This window comes from Ursus arctos, unplaced genomic scaffold (genome assembly GCF_023065955.2).
Source record: "Ursus arctos isolate Adak ecotype North America unplaced genomic scaffold, UrsArc2.0 scaffold_8, whole genome shotgun sequence".
Classification (NCBI taxonomy): domain Eukaryota; kingdom Metazoa; phylum Chordata; class Mammalia; order Carnivora; family Ursidae; genus Ursus; species Ursus arctos.
Genome location: NW_026623100.1, coordinates 29039343 through 29064520, shown reverse-complemented (window position 1 = coordinate 29064520; position 25178 = coordinate 29039343). Strand labels below are relative to the sequence as shown.

The following is a 25178-nucleotide window of genomic DNA, read 5'->3' as shown; positions in this document are numbered from 1 at the left end:
AAGATATATACAAATTCAGAAAAAAAGAATGTGCACATAATTTATGTGAATAAACACACATGAGCTAGAAGAAGGTAGCCAATTCATCTTGTCCTGACACCCTTATGGCAGATCTTTACTTATAAGAAGGTTCACCCATACATTGACAAAAGAAGTGTGAACATATTTAGGCTACTTTATACTATAATTAGTAGTTCCATTAAAGTTTTATGCTTTCTTGACGAAGCTTGGACTTGATTTTAAATTGTGAAAATCTGTTCCTAACCATCAGCACATAAAGTTTTCAGAGAGCTAAATGGTATATTATATTACATTAGAAAGGCTTTAAGGAAGAAAAAATATTTTGTTAGAGGCATTGTTTTTTCCGGGAAAACAAGAATGAGTTTTCAACTTTGCAAAAAAAAAAAAGATAAACTTCTAGCTTAATGCTAACAAAACCAACCTGTAATTTTTGCTGCCTTTTCCTCTTGGTTCACTCGGTTCTCATCATCTTCTTCATTATCTTCTTCAAAGTCATCTAAATTGCCAATGTCAGCCTGCTTCATACTCATCAAACTAGCCAAACTTTGCATGTCTTCATCCCTACACGAATGATTTAAAATTTACTACACAGCTCATGAAATGACATTGTTTGAAAAAATGTTGCTTAAGAAAATAATAGTATGTTCCTTCTTTCTATATGTTAATGAGCCTTTTTAAACAGTTGCCCAAGACTATTGAAAATCTAAATACTCCTATTCATTAATTTTTAAATGGTATGTTTAAATAGTAAAAAGCAAACTGGATTAAAAACTAACTGGTTAGGAGTTAGTTTAACTCTGTGCTGTAGATCTGTGGAAGACTAAAATTTTCTTCATAGGATTAAAGTGTGGTTATCTAGTCATTAAACCTGGAAATAAAAACTTGTTTCATAAAACAGTGAGACAGTTTGCAAATCAATGAGATCTAGACTTTAAAGTATTCAACCTTTCAAAATAAATTAGAATAGAAATTCTTAATCTAAAATCCATGAACCCTTTTCATTTGGTGAGTAGGAAGAAAAAGAAATGGTAAACCCCTGTAAATTATACTTAAATCTTGTTTAACTGTGCATTTTTCTCAAAGGGGCCATAACTCCCCAAAAGTTAAGGAACTACTGTAACGGAAAAAAACACCTTCAAGTCTAGCATTTTTAAAAATTACAAGATGAAAAATGACCTGAGTTGATTAAATACAAGTTAAATATCATGTATTTGATAAAATGTAAAAATGTCTTTATCTTGAAGTATTTTAAATATAAGTGTATATAGTTTCCATTAAGTACTCTAAGCACCAAATAATATGTTTTCTCAATCTATTATTTTCACCTTAAATTTCAAATAAACTACAGTGAATAAAACAAATTTCTAATATGTTATATACAAACTAGATTTCAATCTGATATACTTCCCTAAAATTCAGAAAGCCAAATTAAGATACTGTAAATAAAATAAAAACAATAAAATAAAAAACAAAACAAGAAAACTCTTTTGTAGAAATGTTCATTAATATTCACTTATCTCCTAAATATAGTACAATTTTGCAGACTAAACAGGTTTTTTAATTCTTTGCATTATCTCTCACGTAAGCTTAAAGTTAACCAAATCATTTCCCCTTTTAAAAATAAGTTTAGTGACACAAAGTCTGCATAAACAAAAAAAGTTGTATTACCTTATAGGAATGCCTTACAAATTGCTCATCTACCAATGGGGGAAAATTTCAAGATATAACATTATTCTTGAAATGTTAACTTGCTTAATTTTACTTCTTTAATTTCTTCATATTTTGGATTTTAACCTTGAACATTTTTCTCTGAAAGGTTAGGAATCAAGGAGTGTGGAGGTAGAGAGGGAGGTTAGGAATCAAGGAGTGTGGAGGTAGAGAGGGAGTTTAGGGTGTTTTGCGAGAATTCTCCATTGGAATTGAGACATTTGGTTCAACTGAATTCCTCTCACCCAGATTCTCCCATGGATGGTGCTGATTCACTTACTGCTGCTGCCCCGTGGAAAGGAGTCCGCAATCAGAGGATCTTCTCTGATTTTGTTTTCTCTCTTCTTCCTGTGTTTCCTTTCCTTTCATTTTGGCTTTAACTTCAGGGTAAGTTCTTTATTTTTAATTTCTCAGTATTTAATACTAAAATTTAAGGTCCTGAGATGAAAGACTGATTGCTTCCATTCTGTACTGTCTCTCTACCACACTCACTCAAAAGCCAACTTTCCAGAGATGAGGCTTACTGTTATCTACCAAGTCGTTTGCTGCCCTGTAGATGAGTGCCAAACATCTCATTTTGACTGACGCACAGAATCCAGTCTAATCAGTCAAGCGAACATGGCCAATTATAGTAACCACATTCCACTGGCTCAAATACATTTAGAACTGTGATTTAGATTGGATCGAAATGTTCATAGCTAGCTTCTTCCTCTCACCTTTTAAGTCTAGACTGAGAATCTCCATTTCTTCCCTTACTGATCTTCCTCTCTAAGCAGGTACTTAACCCTTTCATTATACCTCCAACACGCACTCATCCTTGACTTGACTGTAGGCAACAACCATGGTGCATACGTTACTTTTTTTCCTCCTCCAGGTATGCCTACCTCATTTTATCCAGTTAGAATTTTACCCTTAGGAGACCAGAACTGGTGCAGAAACTACCTTCGTGCAATGCCTATTCAGTGCTTAAGAAGTGATTTTTGATATGAACAGTTAATAGCAAATTGTACTTTGCTATACAATTTTTAGAAGGCTGGGCCAAAGAACATGAATTGGGAAAAGTTCCTTTACTTCTTTTATTCCTCTTATCCTAAACTTTTCATTTTGCGTTCCTTTTATATCTCAGCTTCATCGAACAGCTCTACAAATTGAACTGTCTGTACTTCAGAGTACGATTACGTATACTGAAGACAATGAAATACAAAACAAACGTGTATGATGCCCTATAACGTACAATTTAAAATTTGGAACTTGCTATAGCCACTTTTATATTACTGTTCATTCTCTAGAGTCAAGAGACTATAAATAACAAGGAATTCATTTAATTCAGGCTCTGAAACAAAGAATGGCAAGAATGACTGGTATGCAGTAGGATATTCTCAACTGTTGCCAGTCTACTGAGTCAAAAGCTGTTTACATACAGTTTTAAAACACACTCAGAAGGAGTTTGTCTTCTTGACAAAAGACACTTACGTGGCTTTTCCCTCCCGAAGGAAAATGCAAGATAATGAAAACTGGAGAGTGGCAGATACAACTTTTTTAGACAATGGCTTGAATTTTAACTTGACATCAGTCTGAGTTGGCATAGGGCTTGCATACTGTTTCATGTTGATGCTGCTAGTAGCAAGAGCTTTCCTTCGACCAGAAGGGGATTCCTGGAAGATAAAAAATAATTCAGAAGTTTGGAGTTATTTATTTTATACCCAAGTATTTTAAAACAGTATTTTAATAATATGATTAAATAACAGTTGAAACTTCCTTCCCTAATGAATTCCTATAACACAATATTATTATTGTGATGAAGTTGTTTATAACTTTTATATCTTTAAATAAGACAGATAAAAATTGGGGAGAGCTGGCCCAGGCAGAAATAAAGATAAACTAAAACAACCCTAAATATCTCAGGAAAGAAAAAGCAAGGAATGCAAACTAGGACAGAAAGTGTCCACAGTTCCTCTAAAAAGAGGATCTAGCACAGAGATAGGCATCGAAAGTACTCAACAACTGTTTTCCTTCCTTTCATTCTATTTAATGTAACCTAATGACATTTCTTTTTTAATTTCTCCAATTTTTTATGGAACTCCCAGCCTCTATGGCATTCTAACCTCGTTTTTACCTATAGTATCTGAGTTCTATTTATTCTCTAATTTGAGCCTTATCTCTTCCCAGGGACTTTTCTGATGACTCCACTCTACAGTCCTCTTTCCTTCCCCTTGGATCACATTTACTAAGGAAGAAACCATTGGTTTCTCTGATGCCATATCTGTGGCAGACACTGCCAACTGACTCCAGTAGGTCTCAAAATGCTCCACACAGCTATTACCAAATTCATCGGAAATGAATACAAAATGAAACCTATTTGCTATCAAGTACTTAGCTTTCTAGTAATAAGCTATCTCATTTCAAAATTATTCTTTGCAGAATAATAGCCTAGGAGAACAATGAAAACAGAACAGCAAAATAATGATTGGGCATTACCTATGTATAAGATACGTCATTGATTCGGGAGAGATATGATGATGATTAAGGCATAATACCTGACTATGTGTTCTAATGGCAAGGGGACATTTTAGATGAAGATAATTTGTAAACAATGTAAATCAGAGGTCATATGTATGCCATCATTAATGTAAACCAGAAGTCATATACCAGCATTCCTTAGGATTTACTGGTCTGGGAGTTCAGATCTAAAATCAGGCCTAATTTTCAAGCTATGTGACCTTGAGTAAGTAAACCTGAGCCTCACTAACCTTCCCTATAAAATAAGGAGACTAATCAGAAATCCATTTAAGCTCTACAATGGTTTTATCTAAAATTATTCAATTTTCCAACCAAGGCAGGAAAAACTACCATTAACCTTTGGATTATTACTTAATAAATTTTTACTTTATTTGTCTTATGATTGACAAACCTGACTAAAATAAAGATACACTAATTTAATCAAAACATTAAACCAGCCTTTTAGAAAAAACTGACATTTCTGCCAGCAGGACAAGTAAAAATGTAATGTAGCATCCCTAAAGAATACCTTGTTTTAAAATGTGGTCTTATCTGTCAGATTACGCACAGCAATATTATACAGAACTATTAGTGCATGTAGATACCTTATGAATGAATTTCAAAAATGCATCAAGCACTTGAGAAGGATTTAAGCCCTCTCAGAAGAAATACTTAAGAATATGCAAATACCCTCAACTGAATCAAGTTGAACAGATGTGACTATCCCAAACAATACAAGTGTTCTTTCCCTGGTCGCTACTGTCAATCAAAGAATAAGATTAAGGTCCAAGGTTCTGACAATGTGCAAAATGAAAAAGTATGATCAGGTAGTATCAATTTATTACACTGATATGAACAATAATCTCTTATTGTACCTTTAGAATAGCTAACAACTTTTACATATAATATAGGATTTAAAGCCTCTGTTTTGGAAGCATGACATACAAACTGCCACACATTACTTTCAGATTTTGTTAAACAAATCTGTTTCACAAAGTATGACACTAATCCCTTAATAATAATTATATAATTTTATAAGCAAATAATCAAACTATAAAAATTAAGATAACTTGTAAATGAGCATAATTTGAAAGCCCAATTTAAGGATAATTCCAACAAAATCTAGAGTTTTGATGATTAACATTCAAATTTATTTTTTTAGATAAAAACTGTGTACAAAAAAGGTTTTTTTGCTGAACTCAAGGAGTTTTTAAATTTTTGGTAAATCAGCTTCTCTGAAACAACAGAAAATAAAGGCTACTGAATTCTAAACATAACTAATTGTACCACTTAATTATTTACTTGATCAGCAACAATGAAAACAGCCCTTTGAAAGGTCTGGACAGGTGAACAGAACAAAGCTCTTTTGAGTCTATGATATCCATTCCTATTATTAACACAGGATCTCACTTAAGTCTGTGCTGGGAAAAGAGGTCTGAATGGTATTTCTAGTAATACCATTCACCAAGCTCACATACTGTTTCCCTCTTTAAAATTAGCTGTCTCATAGAAAAAATATTTAAAAAGAACAGTAATGAGAAAAATATAAGGATCTTTCACAGCTCTAACCCCACCTCCATGAATCTTCACTTCTTACGACCGAGTTTAAATCTTTACCCACCCAAAATTGCTATCATTGCTACCAACAGTTCTATAAAGAGGAATGAAATAAGTGATTGCACTTGCGAGATGAGCATGTCTTTTGCATCCTATCATCCTTCCAGAAAAGAGTAGAGGCCACCCAGGCAGAGAGAGTGTAGAGAGAATTACTCTTATTGCTTCCAGAGTCCTAATGCTATTTCATGTCATATGCAAGGTGGACAAGAGGACAGAAATAAGAGAATAAATAGGAAAGGAACTCAGAAAGGAAGTTAGATGACAAAAGTCAGTAAGAAGTGAGCGTTCACATACATGTAAGAGTAAGTTTCTGTCTCTGGGCCTATGTTTATACCTGTTTATATGTGAATCTGACAGTATTTGAGGAATAACTTCAAAACTCCTAAAGCTGAAGTTCTTAAACTTTACTGTTTACTAAAAAACAAAAAACTAGGAGAGCTTTAGACAATCTAGATAACTGGATCCCACCCCCAGAGATCTTAAATTAGTAAAACCAGAGATCAGCTCAGGAATCTGCCACATTTCTAAAAATAATAAGTACCTCCCATCTCTACTCCCATCCCGCCCGACTCACACCCACACCACTACTACCAGGTGATTCTAATCCAGTTAATCTAAAATCACACTTTCAGAAATACTTCCCCTAAGGAAGCTCTTACATAATATAATCATTTTACTTAAGAACTCTCACTCTCATTTTTCCTAAGTACTCTTATGTAATAAAAAAGACTTAGCTGGGGCGTCTGGGTGGCTCAGTCGGTTAAGTGTCTGCCTTTGTCTCAGGTCATGATCCCCAGGGTCCTGGGACAGAGCTCAGTGCTCCTCAGGCTCCCTGCTTAGCAGGGAGGCTGCTTCTCCCTCTCCCTCTGCCCCTCCCCCAACTGGTACATGCGTGCTCTCTCATGCGCTCTCTCTCTCTCTCTCTAAAATAAATAAATAAATAAATAAATAAATAAATAAATAAATAAATAAAATCTAAAAAAAAAAAGGCTTAGACTATATATTTCCATTTCTTTGAAATCCAGCCTATTGTAGTTGTAACCAGGCAAACCAGCATTTGAATGTCACATCAGCATTTATTCACTAGTTGATCTTTGCCCCATTTCTTCATGTATCTGAGCCTCATTTTCACACTGTCATATTGGCAAATGTTTTTAAAGTTTGGAAAATACCAAGTGTTGATAAAAATGAGGTACAATGCAAACTCTCTCACACTGCATGAGGGAGTTTCAATAGATACAGTCACTTTGGAAAGCAAGTTGACATTACTTTGTAAAGTGTAACACATGCATATCTTACAACTGAGTAATAATTTCCATCCTAGAAATATGTCATAGAGAGATTCTTGCAATGACATACTAAAATATCTAGTAGGATTTTTAGCATATGGTAGGTGCTTAGTAAATAGTATTTATTATTAATATTTGTGGACCATTTAACCTGGTTTATTACATTAATATTATAAATAGTCCATCCAGGATCACCAATCTTGAAATTAGAAATACAAATAAGCATAACTCAGTGCAGGATGTTTACTTTAAAGTAATGCTGTTATGTTACTAAAATTCATGCCTGGAACCCCTACATTCTTACCAGACCTAAAAAAAACTCTCCACTTCAAGGTGCCCTCATTGCTATTCAGGTGATAACAACACAAGCAATAGGTGAATAAATGTTTTCTCTGTATAGCATAAAAGAGAAAAAAAAATTATAACCACTTTATTAGTAAAGAATGAACAGATTATAAAATAAATAAATACATTTTTGTGAGGTTCAGGGCTTCTTTACAAATATTTTTAAACATAGATTTTACCAAAAAAGCAATGTAGCTAATGTTGCCACTTCCCCACCCCCCCCCATCCAAGACTAACTACATAATATAAAACATAACGGTAGCAAGCAATTTAGTTAAACGGGGTATCCTTTTTTTCATGTTATAAGAAGTCGGACAGAATATCTCTCATCCAAATTATTCAAGTTAAGGTCGTCTTACAGAATAGTTCATAGTAAGATGGTTCATTTATTATGGATCCCAAGATATGAACAACTAATATAATGCCTCTCTGATTAAAATATTTGACTGACAGGGCACCTGGGTGGCTCAGTCAGTAAAGTGTCTGCCTTTGGCTCAGGTCATGATCTCAGTGTCCTGAGATGAAGCCCCATGTCAGGATCCCAGCTCAGTGGGGAGCCTGCTTCTCCCTCTCCCTCTGCAGCTCCCCTGCTGTGTTCTCTTTTTCTCTCTCTCTCTGTTAAATAAATAAAATCTTAAAAGTTTTTTTGACTGATTTCCTCTACCTATTAAAATGTCACATAAACCACAACTAGAAATTGAACTCTTTCTCCCATATATGAGGACCGGGGTGGGGGTGGGGGGAGCACTACTTAGGTTTTATGATTTTTGAGAGTTTTATTACACAAAATGTTCTTTTTTTTTTTTAAGATTTTTTATTTATTTAGTTGACAAAGACAGCCAGCGAGAGAGGGAACACAAGCAGGGGTAGTGGGAGAGGAAGAAGCAGGCTCATAGCAGAGGAGCCTGATGTGGGGCTCGATCCCACAACGGCGGGATCACGCCCTGAGCCGAAGGCAGACGCTTAACCGCTGTGCCACCCAGGCGCCCCTGTACATCTTCTTTGGCAAGGTGTTTCTTAAAGTTTTTGTCCCATTTTTTTAATTGAGTTGTTTGCTCTTGTATTGTTCTTTATATGTTTTAGATAACATTCCTTTATCAGATATGTCTTTTGTAAGTATTTTCTGTCTGTTGCTTCTCTTCTTCTCTTTACATTGTCTTTCATAAAGCAAGTTTTTAATTTTAATGAATTTATCCATTATTTCTTTCATGGATCATATGTTTCATTTTGTATCTAAAACAGCATCACCATACCCAATATTATCTAGGTTTTCTCCTGTGTTATCTTCCAGTAGTTTTGTAGTTTTGCATTTTACATTTCGGTCACTGACCCATTTTGAGTTAATTTTTGTGAAGGGTATAAAGTGTCTGTCTGGATGCATTTTTTTTTTTCATATGGATGTCCAGTTGTTCCAGCACCATTTGTTGAAAAGACTATCTTCCTTCATTTTACTCCTTTGCCAAAAATCAGTTGACTACATTTATGGAGGTCTACATAGGCTCTCTATTTTGTTCCACTGATGTCTCTTTTTTCACCAATATTACACAGTATTGATTATTGTAGCTTTATACTAAGTCCTGAATTCAGGTAATGTCAGTTCTCCAACTTTGTTCTTCTCCTTCAATATTGTGTTGGCTATTCTGAGTTTTGCATTTCCACACAAACTTTAGAATCAGTTTGTTGATATCCACATAGCACCTTGTTGGGATTTTCATTGGGACTGCATTTAATCTATAGATCAAGTTGTAAAGAATGGACATCTTGACAATATTGAGTCTTCCTATCCATGAACATGGAATATCTCTCCATTTATTTTAGTTCTTTGATTTTGCTCATCAGAATTTTGTAGTATTCTTCATATACATCTTATACATGTTTTGTACAAGATCTATACCTAAGTATTTTGCTTTTTGGGGTGGTAATGTAAATGAAATTGTGTTTTTAATTTCAAATACACTTGTTCATTGTTGATATACAGGAAAGCAACTGACTTTTATACATAAACCTTGTATCCTATAGACTTGCTATATAATCACTTATTTGTTCCAGGAGCATTTCTGTTAATTTTTTTGCTTTCTACATAGATGATCATGTGTTTTGTGAACAAAAACAGTTTTATACCTTACTTCCCAATCTGTATACTTTTTATTTCCTTTTCTTGTCTTATTTCATCATCAAGGACTTCCAGTACACTACAGAGAAGTAGTAAAAGAGGCATCCTTGCCTTGTAGTGGGAAAGCTTTAGTGGGAAAGCTTTGAGTTTCTCACCATAAAGCATGATGTTAGCTGCTGGGATTTTGTAGACGTTCTTTATTAAGTTGAAGAAGTTCCCTGCTATTCCCGGTTGGCTGAGATTTTTTATCATTAATGGATGTTGGATTTTGTCAAATGCTTTTTCTTCATCTACTGATATAGTCAGGTGAATTTTAAGTTTTAGTGGTGGATTACATTAAGTAATTTTCAAATACTGAACCAGACTTGCATGTCTGAGATAAATCCCACTTAGTTGTAATTCTTTTTATATTTTTTTGGATTCAATCTGCTAAAAATTTGTTGAGAATTTTTACATCTATGTCATTAAGAGGTATTGGTCTGTAGTTTTCTTTTCATGTAATGTCTTTGTTTGGTTTTGGTATAGAGTAATGTTGGCCTCACAGAATAAGTTAAGAAGTATTTCCTCTGCTTCTATCCTCCAAAAGAGATTGTAGAGAATTGATAAACTTTCTTAAATGTTTGGTAGAATTCATCAGTGAACCCATCCAGACCTGTTGCTTTCTGTATACACTCTGTGCAAAACAATTTTTTAAAGATTTTTTAGAGAGAGAGAGAGCATATACACACAAGAGTGGGGGGAGGGGCAGAGGGAGATGGAGAGAGAGAAGCTCAAGCAGACTCCTTGCTGAGCACAGAGCCCAACCCCAAGATCATGACCTGAGCCAAAATCAAGAGTCAGAGGCTTAACCAACTGAGCCGCCCAGGCGCCACCCAAAACACTTTAATAAGACTGTCACTGTTTCATATTCTTACAAATCTCTTTAATGTGTTTATACCTCTCTAAAATGTCACTAATGTCCAATTTAATAGATAGCTAGATTCTCATATCTACTTTCATATTCAATCTGTGTGGTATGTTATTTCAGTTGAAGTATATGAAGAAAATCCAACCTCATACATATAGACAGCTGGAAAAGACAGGAGTATTTTAATGATGTTTTCAGATAATTTGGGGTCTCCTTTGGTATGATATTAAAACTCCACAAATGGTACTTTCTTAAAGGTTAACGGTAATGTGGAATTTGAAATCGTATCAATTAACTTTTCAAACTCAGTTAAATTAAGATCCAGTGCTCTATAATCCATGTTGAATGGATTTTTTACTCATGCATGATTTTGTAACATCATACACTTTGGTCTTTGGAAAATACTGATTCTCTGAATTATGCAGGTATTTTAAATGTTGATACGCCCTATTATATAATACCAAAGTAACCATACTTGCTTATATCACTACCTATTCCATCAGAAAAATCTTTAGACACTGGAAAACTATAAGCTTAACATGGAGATATCAAGTTTTTCAAAATTCTGATTTTCACTTGAAAGCCTGAAGTTCATCACTGGGAGCAAATAGTTTTAGTAACTTACCCTTAAATAGCAGGCTCAATTTATTCAGTTTCAAGAAAATGTTTGTCAAATATATACCCAAGTGTGCATAACCAGTGAGTCATTTTTTTTCAAGAAAAAAGTGTTCCAGGGGAAAAGGGTGATTAGTTTACCTTGTAACTCAAATAATCACACAAGTGCTTCTTCTTAAATAACTTTTCCTTTTGCAATGCAGTCTGAATGCTTCATGTATACTTTACATTTTCTCACAGAGAATATTAAAAAGACTCAATATTCAAGGGTCAAAATTTAATGAAATTAGTAATTTCATCACATTAAGAACATATACAATTGAAACCCAATAAAGACTAGTTCCTAGTTATAAATTTTCAAGGTTGATATCTCTTCTACCTATTAATACTAAGAACAGAAGAGGCAAGCTTCTTCATTGTTTCTTTCTTTCTTTCTTTCTTTCTTTCTTTCTTTCTTTCTTTCTTTCTCTCTCTCTCTCTCTTTCTTTCTTTCAAGATTTTATTTATTTGACAGAGAAAGACACAGCGAGAGAGGGAACACAAGCAGGGGGAGTGAGAGAGGAAGAAGCAGACTTTCCACTGAGCAAGGAGCCCAATGTGGGGCTCGATCCCAGGACCCTGGGATCATGACCTGAGCCGAAGACAGACGCTTAACGACTGAGCCACCCAGGCGCCCCTCCTCACTGTTTTCTTCTGTGCAGTAAATTCATTACACTGATGGTACAGCGCTGAGATATCAGCTTTGTGCATGGGAGCATGGGGGCATGGGAGGTGCTATACTAGACTTTCTGCATCTCCATGCAGTGGTTAAAGCAGTAAATCATGGCTTTGGTAGATACTCTCAGTGGGAAAGCTATGATGAATGATTCTAGACTTCCTGCTTTCAATTTTTTTTTTTAACTTCTTAGGGTTCTTTCTGTGCTATTTTAGGAATGCATTTATAAAGCTCATTTGGTCATATTTTACCCAAGTTTTTAACTGTTTTCCAATAGGGGAGTTACCCATGCTAGCTAATTGGTCACACTGCCAGAAGCAAATTCTTCATTTGAATTTTACAAGAACAGAACTCACCATTTCTTTTTTTAAGATTTTATTTATTTAAGAGAGAGTGAGCACAAGCCGGGGGAGGAGCAGAGAAAGAGGGAGAAGCAGATTCCCCGCTGAACAGGGAGCCCTCCACAGGGCTCAATCCCAGAGCCCTGGCATCATGACCTGAGTCGAAGGCAGATTGTTAACCAACAAGCCACCCAGGCGCCCCTGTAATTTTTTTTATTTTTAAATTTTTCATCAATGAACCTTCTTTTTGAGGGTATACAAGCTGAATGAAATAAAGCATATTATACTCAATATACACATAACATAAATTAACTGAGCCACCCAGGCCTCAAAATCAAACACTTTAATAAAGAAATAGCCATCACAACAAAGTTCACCTCTCTTCCACTGACCTAAGCTCCTAATATAGAAACTCTTAATGACTCATTAGGACTGTTTAAGAATTTGTTTTATTGGAACTCTCTAGATGTAAACCTGTGATTATCTTTGCAACCATGACTCTTATGTTATCTGTTTAGACTCTATGGCTCAACATCACCTTAAGCAGGTAGTAGTACCTGATGATAAATTAATGCTAGCAGCATATACCCTTTTAGAGGCACACAATCTAATCCCTGATTCTGTTAATTCTTCACCATCAGAACTCTAAATTCTCTTCTGATTCTATACAACTGAATCAGGGCACCAAATCAAGTGACAGGTAGATAGAACTCTGGACAGCATTCTAAAGATGTGTGATGAGACTAACACTTAAAAGTCTCAGTTATCAGATCTCACTCTCTGTCTTATGACTATATGAATTATCTGCAGTAAAGAACTAACACACTCAAGTATTTGTGTAAATTACCATCATCTCTACTGACTTAAGAACCAAAATTGTCAAATAATATAATGTGGAATTAGAAGGGATCTTTTAAGTTTCTTAATCCATCCTGTCACCCCCAATGCAAAAACACCTTATACCACCCTTAGCAGAGAATATCACAATTGCTTCCTGGTACTTTTCATTTAAATTCAACAAAACACCTCCCAAGACTTTATTCTTTCTAAGACAAAATAATTTGGTGCACTATAGTATCAAGGCCAACAATTTTGCTTTTAATTTATTCTACAAATACCTACTGAGAGACTATTATGTGGCTGACATTCTCTCATTGAACTTTATGACAACACTTTAAACTTTACTTTCAAGTGATAGAGTCAAGTTAGAAATCAAAAAGTTCTAACTTTTTCAAAATTGTGATGCTAGTCCTTTGAGCTGTCACAAGCACCACATTTCTCAGGTCATGCTGAAAAGATCTTTGCTTCATCAGCAGACCAAAATGGAATACTACAGAATTTAATTTGGATTCCATGGAGCAATTAAATGCTAAAGCAGACATGCCACAAGGAGCTCTCTCAACCACAAAGACTTAATTAGAAACTGTATCAGCTAAAATAACCAACCTAGATGGTTGGATGGAAGAGAGTTCGGTAGCACAAATGTAAATTGAAAGAATCAACATTAAATATCTGTTTAGATATGTACTCAAAAACATTGTAAAAATTATGACATTAATTTTAGAATAAAATCTAAACTCCCTCTAAAAAAAATCCAAATAAAAAAAAACCTCAACCTCTCAAATAGATGGAAACTCTAGATATACATAAAACTACAAGTATTCAAGTCAAAGGTCTAAATGAGTTGCAGGCTGTCCAAATTTCTCTCTCTCTCTCTCTCTCTCTCTCTCTCATACACACACACACACACACACACACACACACACACACACCACAGAGTCAAGTCTACTACAAAGCTGCTAACAGGCTTACTTCCCCTGTAATCCTAAAGAAAGCCACTAAAAATTTATTGTACGTAGTTTTTTTACCTTAAGCAGTGACTACAGTACCAGATTTTTCATTTTATTTTTTATAGATTTTTATTTATTTGTCAGAGAGAGAGAGAGAAGCAGGCTCCCTGCTGCGCAAGGAGCTCAATGTGGGACTCGATCCCAGGACCTTGGGATCATGACCCGAGCTGAAGGCAGGCGCTTAACTGACTGAAGCACCCCCTTTTTTCATTTTATTTTTTTTTAAGATTTTCATTTATTTATTTGTCAGAGAGTCCAGTACCAGATTTTTAAATTGGTTTCCAGTAAGTGTTCTAAGGGAAACAGATTCATCTGTTAGATTAAACACCTGGTACCCAAGGATTATGTCATTCACGGCCAGGACTTGAATGTGTGTGTTGATAAGGACCTCCAAATCTTCATAACTAGACAGACCTGGTCTTAGTTGTTTATTTTCATCCATATCACAGACTCAACATAACCAAACTGAATCATCTCCATCCCTTAAACTGTTTCTCCTGAGTTCTCATTTCAGTGAATTGTACTACCATCAATCAATCCTCTCAATCCCAGGACTCACCAAATTAAGTTGGCTCTAACTGCTAAATCTCTCCAGAATCTGGACCCATTCTTTCCATCTCCAATCATGTGAACAGACCACTGCTAACACCTCTGCATTTGTTGCCCTTTCTCCAGTCTCATACGTATCTAGATTTCATACTCCATAATTCTATGTGTGTAATCCTTTTTGTTTTAATGTTACACCTTTTCTTCTGATTATATGAGAAAATTCACCATAGAAAATTATAAATACATTAAAAAGTACAAACCCGAATCACTCAGAATTTTACCAACTAGCTGAAACCACTGCTAATACTTTGACATATTTTTTCTAGTCTTTCTAAAATAGTTGAGATGACACTATTTGCAAATTCTTATGCTTTTTAAAGTTAACATTATAGTTTGTAAACCTAAATTTTAGAAGTTGCATATCATTCTGAACCATGGTTACACCAAAAATTTACATAACTGTCTCCTATTAATGGACTTAAATTTAAGTCACTTCACATTTGTCACTTAGAAATGATGCTGCAGCGAACATTTTTATGCCCAAAGTAGTTTTGGAACTTTTGACGGTTTCATAGGACAGATTCCTAGAAGTAGAATTTTTGAGTAAAGTATTTGAATCCTTTCCAAAGAAATCATACCAAAGTTTCTAACCTACAGTGTACAACAGTGCTAGTCTCATTCATCACACCCACAGCAGCACTATTATTTTTAAATCTTTGCTAAGCTGTTAAGAGAAAACTTGTATTTCTTTCATTTAATTTGCATTTCTTTGATAACTCATGACCTTGAATATATTTCTGTGTTTATTATCCGTCTATATTTTCTCTTTTGTAAAACTAGTCATGCTCTTTGTCCATTTATCTATTTGGATCTTACTCTTAAAAAAAGATTTCTAATGCTCTTTAAATATTGAAAATATTAGCCTTTTGTCTGCCACTTCTGTTGCAAATATATTTTCTTGCTGTGTTGTTTAATCTCTTAATTTAAAAACCTTATATTTTCTTTATTATACAAATAATGCAGGGTTCATTATAAGAAAATAATTACAAAATACAGAGAAGTAAAAAAAATATGAAAATTACATATAACCCCACCTATAGAGTGAAACATTGTTATACTGTATTGATTTTCTAGCTTACTTTAGTCATTTTTAAGAAAAATTTAATCATACATTGTGCATATTCTTTTGTAAACTACTTTTTTTCATTAAAATACGATGGCTATATTTCTTTACCAATATTTTAGCATGATGTCATTTATAATGCCTACAAATATTTCATTGTATGGACATAACAATTTAATCCCATGTTTGTGGGGACTGAGGTTCTAATTTTTCATATTACAGTATAAGCAATAACCATATAAAAATCCTTTCAGTTAATTCTTAATATTCATACTTAACTATTTCACTAAGATAAATTTCTGTTGGTTGAATAACTGAGACGTGCACATTTTAAAAAGTGTTTTGTATGACTGCCATTTGTCCTCTAGAAGTTATACCAACTGAGGTCCCATCAATAGGTGGACCCTAACCAATGAGTCTTAGCATGATTTTTAAAAATAGATACTAGTTTTGATTTTTATGGAGACAAATCTATGTATATTTTCCTCTGTCATTTCTTTCCCACTGCTCAGAAGCTTAAAAAGTTCTTCATCCAATGATTTAATAATATTCACTTCTATTCTCTTTTAGTTTTGATTATCTTATTGTCTTTGATTAACTTTTTTATCCATTTGGAATTCCTTTTGTACTGAGGTGAGGAGCTCTTCTTTATCTCCTCCCAAATAGTACCAATACTATTATGCACTGTACAATCTCTCCTTCCACAATGATTTGATAAGTGTGGGACTCTTTATACAACTATTTCACACTCATTATTTGTCAAGGATTTGTCTCTGCTTCCAGGATAAAGTTAAAACTCTTTAACAAAGCAGAGCTAGTTAGGATACTGTCACTGATTCCACATGAAAACACAAACAGCCTCTTCCCCCAAATGCATCTCATGCTCTGAAAATATTCTGCCAATTTATATGATATTCAGTTTTTCTGTGGTGACGTAACTATAATTTTGAGGCATAGAAGACCTTCCCAAAAAAGGCACAAAAACCAGAAGTAACAATAGAGGTTACTTCTTATAGAGTACTTTGTGCCAGGCATTACTCTACGTGCTTAACTGTAATTTCTCATTTGTTCCTCACAACAATCCTATGAGATAGATACTACTACCTCATTTTAAAGATAGGACACTGAAGGGCACCTGGGTGGCTCAGTCGGTTAAGCGTCAATTCTTGATTTCAGTTCAGGTCATGATCTCAGGGTTGTGAGATCGAGCCCGGTGTCAGGCTCCATGCTGGCCACGGAGCCTGCTTAAGATTCTCTCTATTCCTTTCCCTCTTGCCCCTTCCACCCTTCCTCTCTAAAAAATAAAATAAAATAAAAATAAAGATAGGAAACTGAGGCATGGAAGGATTAAGCAACTTGCCCAAGGTCACATAGCTAGTAAGTGAAAGAGCTGAAATATGAACACAGGCAATCTGGTTCTGCAATATGTACACTTAAGCACTATACTGTACTACATAAAAGAAAAGACACGAATTTGGATACATAAATACTAAAAGCTTACTATGTAGTAAAAGACATCATTTACAATACTAAAAAGAAAAGTGACTGATAGGGCAAAAAACAAACTAAAGTAGGATTTCTCAGCCACAGAACTACTAACATTTAGGACCTAATAACTCTGATTTTTCGGGATGTTTTCCTATGCATTGTAGAGTGTTTAGCAGCATACCTGGCCTCTACCCACTAGATGCTGGTACACATCCTCCCTATTCCCCACCAAATCATGACAATCAAAAATGTCTCCAGATGGGTCGCCTGGGTGGCCGACTCTTGGTTTCAGTTCAGGTCATGATCCCACAGTCGTGAGACTGAGCCCCACATCAGGCTCCGTGTTCAGCAGGGAGTCTGCTTTAGATTCTCTCTGCAAAACTCTATCCAATTGTCTCTCTCTCTCCCTCTCTCTCTCTCTCTCTCAAAAAAAAAAAAAAAAGTATGTTTAAAAAATTTCTCCATACATTGCCACATTTTCCTGGAGGGCAACAATGCCCCCACATTCTACCCACCACCACATTGAGAACAACTGAATTAAGGAATCAAATATTCTGAGAGGCCTTCCCCAGTTCCTCAACCAGAGTTAGAATTCCCTGCACCTAACCCCATATGGTATCAATTATTAGTTATTCCCTTGTTTGTCTCCAGTAGCCTGTGAGACTCTTCAAGGCAGGTGTTTAGGCTGGTGAAATAGTTGTCTCTTGTTCTGTGTTCCTCAAATGTATAAACTGGGACCACCCTCATCAGCAGCACCTAATCCCAGCATACAGCTGGTGCTCAGCAATTGTTGAATGAATGCCTGAATTTTATCCTATAAGATAATGAATGATATTGGTCTCTAGTTAAGAAATATAAAACTAACCAATCTGCTTATAAAATTAAAATACATAAACTCTACAAAATATAAATAACAAAATTTAATTTACATAAATTATGTCACTTAATAACAGACATGTAAACATGATTCTAAATATCAGTAATGAATTTACTAAGAGTTGTACAAAAAAAATTAAAAGCCAGATCTCAAATCTCTACTGAAGAAAAGAGTATCAGTGAATAAGTAAATTGATTACATGTATTTTAAGTTAATCAAATGATTTTGAAACATTTTTTAAAATTTTAAAACATTGAAAAATGATAAGTATTATATTTCTTTCATTTCAAATATTTAACAACACTCTTGTTATGATGTCTTTAAAATACACACAAAACCAGTAAAGATGGATGTGACAGATATGAATGTGACGGTTAAACTTTTACTTCAGGGGGAGTCAATTTTCCTAACTGAGAAGCCAAGTGGAGTGCGCACTGTATCAGCTAAACTCCAGAGGCGCTGACCACAAGCACCTCTTTAATGTATAATGTGATCAACACTTGAGACACTGTTAATTAGCATAGTGAACTATCAGAAAGGGAGTTTATTGGTAAAATAAACAGCTTATTGGTTAATAAAAATCAATGTTAGAAATGGGCTTTCAGGGCACCTGGGTGGCTCAGTCAGTTAAACACCCAACTCTTGATTTCAGCTCAGGTCATGATCTCAGGGTCCTGGGATCAACCCTACATTGGGCTCCACACTCAGCAGGAAGTCGGCTTAGGATCCTCTCCCTCCCACGCCCTCTGCCCCTCCCCCCAGCTCATGCTTCCTCTCGCCAGTGCTCTCTAAAATAAATAAACCTTAAAAAAAAAAAAAGAAATGGGCTTTCATTACTAAAATTAGATATTGAGGAACTGTGATTTAGATAAAATATTTTTTAGTTATTCTCCATTCTTCAATACATAGGGTATAAAAATCAAGCATGGTTTATACAGCCTTTACTTTTAGAGATGGTACCCAGAATTGCTCCCTTAACAGTTCTGTATCTAGCCACTGGTTTGGCAGCATTTCTGGTTGCCTGATGCTGACTAGAAGGGTAGCTGAATCTTGCCGTGTAAATGCTGTGTATCTAGTTTTACTAAACCTTTCATGCAAGCTGATGGTTGGAATGCCTAAATGAAGAGCTCAAAGCTTCCTTTATGGACCTTACAAAACAGGCTGCTACAAGTTGTTTTGTGCCTGTATGCTAATGGATATTTGTTTTAAAAATATCTACATGTGGCAGAATATGGTCATTTCTTTATAATCTGGTAGTAAGGTTGCAAAGAAACACCTTTAAACTTTTCAGTGACCACCATGATCTACCCAAAAACAAAAACAATAATAATACCTGTTACTATAAATGATCACTCTGGCATAAGTCACTTCTTAACAGCTACATATAGATTTTTGTTTCGGTGATTCAGTTCATAAAGTCTTTGGACAACTGTCAAATATAAAACACAGTCCAATGCTCTTTAATATTTTTTTTTAAAGATTTTTTATTTATTTATGTGACAGAGAGACAGCCAGCGAGAGAGGGAACACAAGCAGGGGGAGTGGAAGAGGAAGAAGCAGGCTCCTAGCTGAGGAGCCCGATGTGGGACTCGATCCCAGAACGCTGGGATCACGCCCTGAGCCGAAGGCAGACGCTTAACGACTGCGCTACCCAGGCACCCCGCTCTTTAATATTTTTTAACCCACGGGGCACCTGGGTGGCTCAGCTGGCTGAACATCTGACTCTTGATTTTGGCTCAGGTCATGATCTTGGGGTCACGGGATCGAGCCTCGTGTCTGGCTCCATGCTGGGTGTGCAGCCTGCTTGAGATTCTCTCAGTCTCCCTCCGACCCCAACCCCCACCACTTGCACGCACTCACTCATTCTCTCTCCTTCTCTCTCTCTCTCAAAATTAAATATATATATATTTCTTCACCTGCAAATCATAGGAGACAGTCCTCGACTTTTATATACTATGCAGCTAAAAATGACCATCCACACGCCATTAAAAAAATCTTCCTGATATCAACATTCTTTAAAGGGTCACTATAGAGTTGGTGTTACAAATAATATTAAAGAGAGATAGGAAAGTTGGGTGATCTACTACCAGAGACACACTATACCATTTTAAAACATGAGGTAAATGAGATTTTTCAGGGAAAACAAAATACATGAGGACAACCTAGGGTTAAAGCATCATTCCTGTCATCGCTACAAAAAGTTCAAGGGACATTCAGTTTGTGCAAAGTAGCAAAGCATAGATGAAAGGCCCAATTATGGGATGCAGGTAACTGGCATAAAAACTATTGAATATTAGAATTTTCTAAGTTACAGGTGGCATGTTTTCACCTTCATGTGATAATCAGCACCTGTGTATTCTACCACATGAGGATTTTTAATATGGTAGATATAATGCATAAATTTGAATGTCGTCGTTTCTAAAGGAGACATGCTGGCCCGTACAGAAAGCTTCCTCTCCTCCTTCAGGTAGTTACTTAGTGGCTTGTGTTGCCAACTCCAAACCTGCCTAAAGGGTAAAATACCACTGTTAGAATATATATCTTTTTTCTTGCACTTTCAGATTATGGTGCCATGGAACAGTTATAAGAAACATTTACTTGCTTCTGAACCAAGTGGATTAAGTGTTTTTTTAAGTTATTTTCCCCCTACAGGTAACTAAAAGAATATGAAAAGTAAGGGTAAAGAGATATCCAGGTCCTCATATTGATGCCCCAACTTCATAGCTTCCAGTATAATTAAATACTTAAATAAATATTTTTGTAGTGTTGAGCTTGCTTCAGGGCAAGTTATAGGATCTTCTTTCTTTAGATTAAAAAAGTCATACAGATAATTACCATAGCTTTCTGTGATGTTTTAGGTACAGCCTTGCCTAAGAGCAGGAAGGTAGGCAGGTGATTCCTTAAAGTACTTTTTCAGCTCCAGGGCGATAAAAATATCTTAAACTTTCTGAAGTTGAAAACTCATAATTAACCATTAAAATTGTAAACTGAACAATCACATACAATTAAGATATAATTCTCTAAAATATAGTGTAAAAAAAGATGTACTATAAAGATCAATTAACATTTTCAGGTAAAAATCAGCAAATATTGTTAAAATGCAAGATTCAACACCTCAAATTACTACCATTTCAAATAAATAATTTATCTGGTTATAGGGAACTTTTTCAGTAAGCAATTACGGATAACACATGATTTGTGTAGTGTATCTACCACACAACTCTCTATAAGAATTATATAATATTGCCAATCCTAATCCTAAGAAGAGTTCTTTTCTTTAGAGTATTTAATATGAAAAGCTTGAAGACTATTTCTTACATATGGAAGAAAGAAAAGAGACCATGTGAAAACACATGCTCAGGACCTCTTCCTGTGGTGGAAATGGTTAAACATTTCTTACATCATAGACTTTTAGAATTCTGTCTGCTGCTTAGGTCAGATAAATAACAACAAAACGATAGTGACAACTTACCACATATCGAATACTGTTCTAAGCACATGTGCTAATGCACAACACCCTTATGATATAGGTATGATACTATTCTCACTTTTCATTTACAGAGAAGTTCGTCAACTTTCCCCAAACCCCACAACTAGGAATGTCCAAAGCCCACACACACTCTTAACTCCTGCAACCACTCTACTAAAATGCCTCTGAAGAGGCAGACAACTGGCTATACCCGACAGCTTGCAGAGAAAGAGTTGAGATTTTCAGTTCTTTTCTTTTTTTTTTTTTAATTTCATTTATTTATTTGACAGAGAGAGAGGGCACAAGCAGGGGTAGCAGCAGGCAGAGGGAGAGGCAGAAGCAGGCTCCCTACTGAGTAAGGAGCCTCATGTGGGACTTGATCCCTGGACCCTGGGATCATGACCTGAGCTGAAGGCAGATGCTTAACCGACTGAGCCACCCAGGCGACCCCAGTTATTTATTTCTCTATGAAACAAAAATTACCTTTCAATTCCACTTATATCTCTTTCCTTATTTACATATATTCCAGAAACCCTTTATAGAAAAATGATCTATGTTTTCACACCATTTGATCTAACAACACCTACAAAGTTAGTGAGCATTTTTATCTAGTTAGTGACCTATTTCAAGGTAATTATTTACTTGATCTTCACTGACATCTTACTAAATAGATAAAACTGGTGCTATTACAACTATTTATAGAGGAAACTTAGGCCTAGAAAGTTTAGACTTGCTATAGGTTTGTTAAGACGTAAGTATAAGAGTTTAAATCCTATCATCAGTTCTACTATTTTCATTTGCAGGTTTTTAGGGGTGTTTTTTTGAGGTAGATGTAAGACAAAATGAATTCATATCTGGGTATCCTCCATCCACTATTAGAAAGGCAAAAGAAAAGCCTGTTAAGCAAAAGGGGTTACGTGACATGATCTTGGTTGGCCTTTCCATTTTACAGGAGCACAATTGGCTGGCATATTTTTGTTTATTCATTAACATATTAGCAAAGGTAAGTACCCTAATAGGTAGTATCTTAGAAACTAAAGTCCTAAATATTAAATAGACTTTAACTTGGAGAACATTATCCAGCAAAAGGTTATTTCAGGTTACCTACTGATAAAAATTTCAATTCAGTTCCTTTGGCTTTTGTGCAATTATTACCATTCTAGGGGAATAGCTTCTGTCAATCAAATTGTGCCCGGCGGGCTGGGATGTGTCTGGTGTGGCACCCAGTACGCTATTGGTGCTCAAATTATAATACAAGCAACAACAACTACTACCAGGTTACTGCACGCAAAGTGATCTGACACGAAAGCCATGCATAGCTAAGACTCAGAAGAACTATCTGCAGTATCTGAGCACGTCTTTTAAAACCTAAGAGGAGGTTGTATATGATGTTTATGCTTTCATATTTTACTAGTTTGAATACCTTCTTGCATAGGACAAAAAAACGGAATGATTACTTGGTTAGCTTTTCCTAAATGCTTGTCTCTTTTCAAGAGGAGAATAAGATCCTTTCACGAGCTCAAAAGTTTCACAGCAGCTAGAGAAGATAAAACCAGTGCACCCCTATTCGTTAGGTTTTTAAAAAAGTGTGCGCCGTGTGTTTCCGGAGAGGGGAACCAAGGAGGGAGGAGAACTTAGAAGACAAAGGAAAAGACCTGTCTCTGCCTGTTCTGAGAAATTTTGAAAAAAGTCAGAAGTCATGGAAAAAGGTCCTCAGGAAAGATAAAAATGTGAACTTTATTAAACCCATAACAAACCACACAATCCTTAGGTTTCATTTACAGCGTTTTTGAGAGGATCGAGTAACATGAAATATATGGCAGTGATTTGTAAATGGCATACACTATAGAATTCAAAGTATTAAATTGCACTGGAACTTTGAATAAGCCATGATTCACTTGCGATTAAAACTTTACATTTAAAAACCCTAATGGGGCACGGGTGGCTCAGCCAGTTAAGTGTTTGCCTTCGGCTCAGGTTGTGATCCCAGGGTCCTGGGATTGAGCCCCATGCTGGGCTCCCTGCTCAGTGGGGAGCCTGTTTCTCCCTCTCCCGCTGCCCCCTGCTTGTGCTCATGCTCTTTCTCTCTCTCTCTCTGTCAAATAAATAAAATCTTTAAAAAAAAATAAAACTCTAACAATTACAAGTTTTTTGTGAGGAAAAAGTAATGACAGTGAAAATTTTAGTGTAGCTCTTACATACTTAAAAAACTATCACTGTATATGGATAAATGAAAAAATTAAGGTACAAAATATTATTCTGCTCTTACTTTGTATTAAATAGTCGCATGTGTATTTCTGGATATATACACAGAAAACCTAATTAATAAGTTCTCTGAGGAAAGAAAAGAGGGACAAAGTAGGAAGACAGAATTGCTTTTTATTCTTTTATACTAGTTTTTTAAAAAACTTTGGCCACTTATTACTTTTCAAATAAAAATTAATTTTAAAAAACTAGTAATGAAAAAAGTAGGAATTTTTTTACTTTCCTGTTTTACTATGAAACACTTAGTAAAAATTCAATAAAAAATGGCAAGAAAAAAATCAAGTTTATGCAAAATTTTTTGAAAAGATGATGTTACCTAAGACATCACATTTTTAAAAAATAAAACAGAAATATATTTACTTATTTTTCTGCTTTCCCAAGCCTTACCTTTTCCACTTAGAACTGGATAAAGCTTTTCAATTCGTAATAATGGCATGGGTAGCTTCAGTGTCAGAATTCAAATTTCATGTTAATTTGCATGATTCCTCCTCTGTATTTTTAAAAATAACTTCAAATTTGTGAGACATAAAGTAGGTAGAGGCTCAAAATTTCTTGAAACAAGGAGAAAAATTCCCTATACAAAGATACGTAGGGAAAGAAAATGTTCTATGGTCATGGCTGTTCAAAAGCAAAACCCTAATATTCTTAATAGGTTTGATCAGTTCTTTCTTATTTAAAATGTTAATAATATAATGATAGCCTAAAGACACAGAAATATAGAAAATAAAAATTCTATTTTTTCATTTAAAATCAGGAATTATATCAATTCCTTAGAAAATAGTATAACACCATGAAAAATATCTTTCATAAATACTATTTGATAAAGAAAAAGGAAAGTTATCAACGAATTGTATTGTATGTTCTTTTTTTTTTTTAAGATTTTATTTATTTATTTATTTGATAGAGAGAGAGACAGAGAAAGCGCACAAGCAGGGGAAGCAACAGAGGGAGAGGGAGAAGCAGACTCCCTGCTAAGCAGGGAGCTCGATGTAGGGCTCGATCCCAGGACCCTGAGATCATGACCTGAGCCAAAGGCAGACGCTTAACCAAATGAGCCACCCACGCGCCCCATGTATTGTATATTCTATAAAGGGGGAAAAAAACCTCAACTAGTACAGAGACTGAACTAGGAAATAAACAAAAGCAGGTTAACTTCTGATACCTGATTAGGCAAAATAACAGAGTAAATCTTACTGACTATATGTACTAAGAAAGAAGATGGCAGAGCCTTATAGGTTACCTCAAAAGGCAAAGCATTTCACATCCCAAAATGTATTTTCAGCAATATAACAACCAAAAAAAAAAAAAAAAACCCCAATTCAATGATAACCTGGCAGTCTTGATCTACAACCTACTATCCCTATTTTGAAGGCAGGAATTCTGATTAA

At 35.2% G+C, this 25178-nt stretch overlaps 1 protein-coding gene across 20 annotated transcripts in view; it reads right to left on the bottom strand.

The window, feature by feature from the left end:
• The window catches only part of EHBP1 (EH domain binding protein 1), a 519124-nt gene that overhangs the window by 196988 nt on the left and 296958 nt on the right, over positions 1-25178 (bottom strand). For 19 of the 20 annotated variants that reach the window (XM_057308933.1, XM_057308930.1, XM_044377838.3 and 16 more), the window contains 2 exons: positions 3202-3383; positions 443-582 (listed from right to left, as the gene is read on the bottom strand). In XM_057308933.1, the coding sequence (XP_057164916.1) occupies positions 443-582; positions 3202-3383 (322 nt within the window). Of the gene's footprint in view, positions 1-442; positions 583-2008; positions 3178-3201; positions 3384-25178 lie in introns of those variants that run through there. The other variant, XM_057308936.1, reaches the window with a different exon arrangement.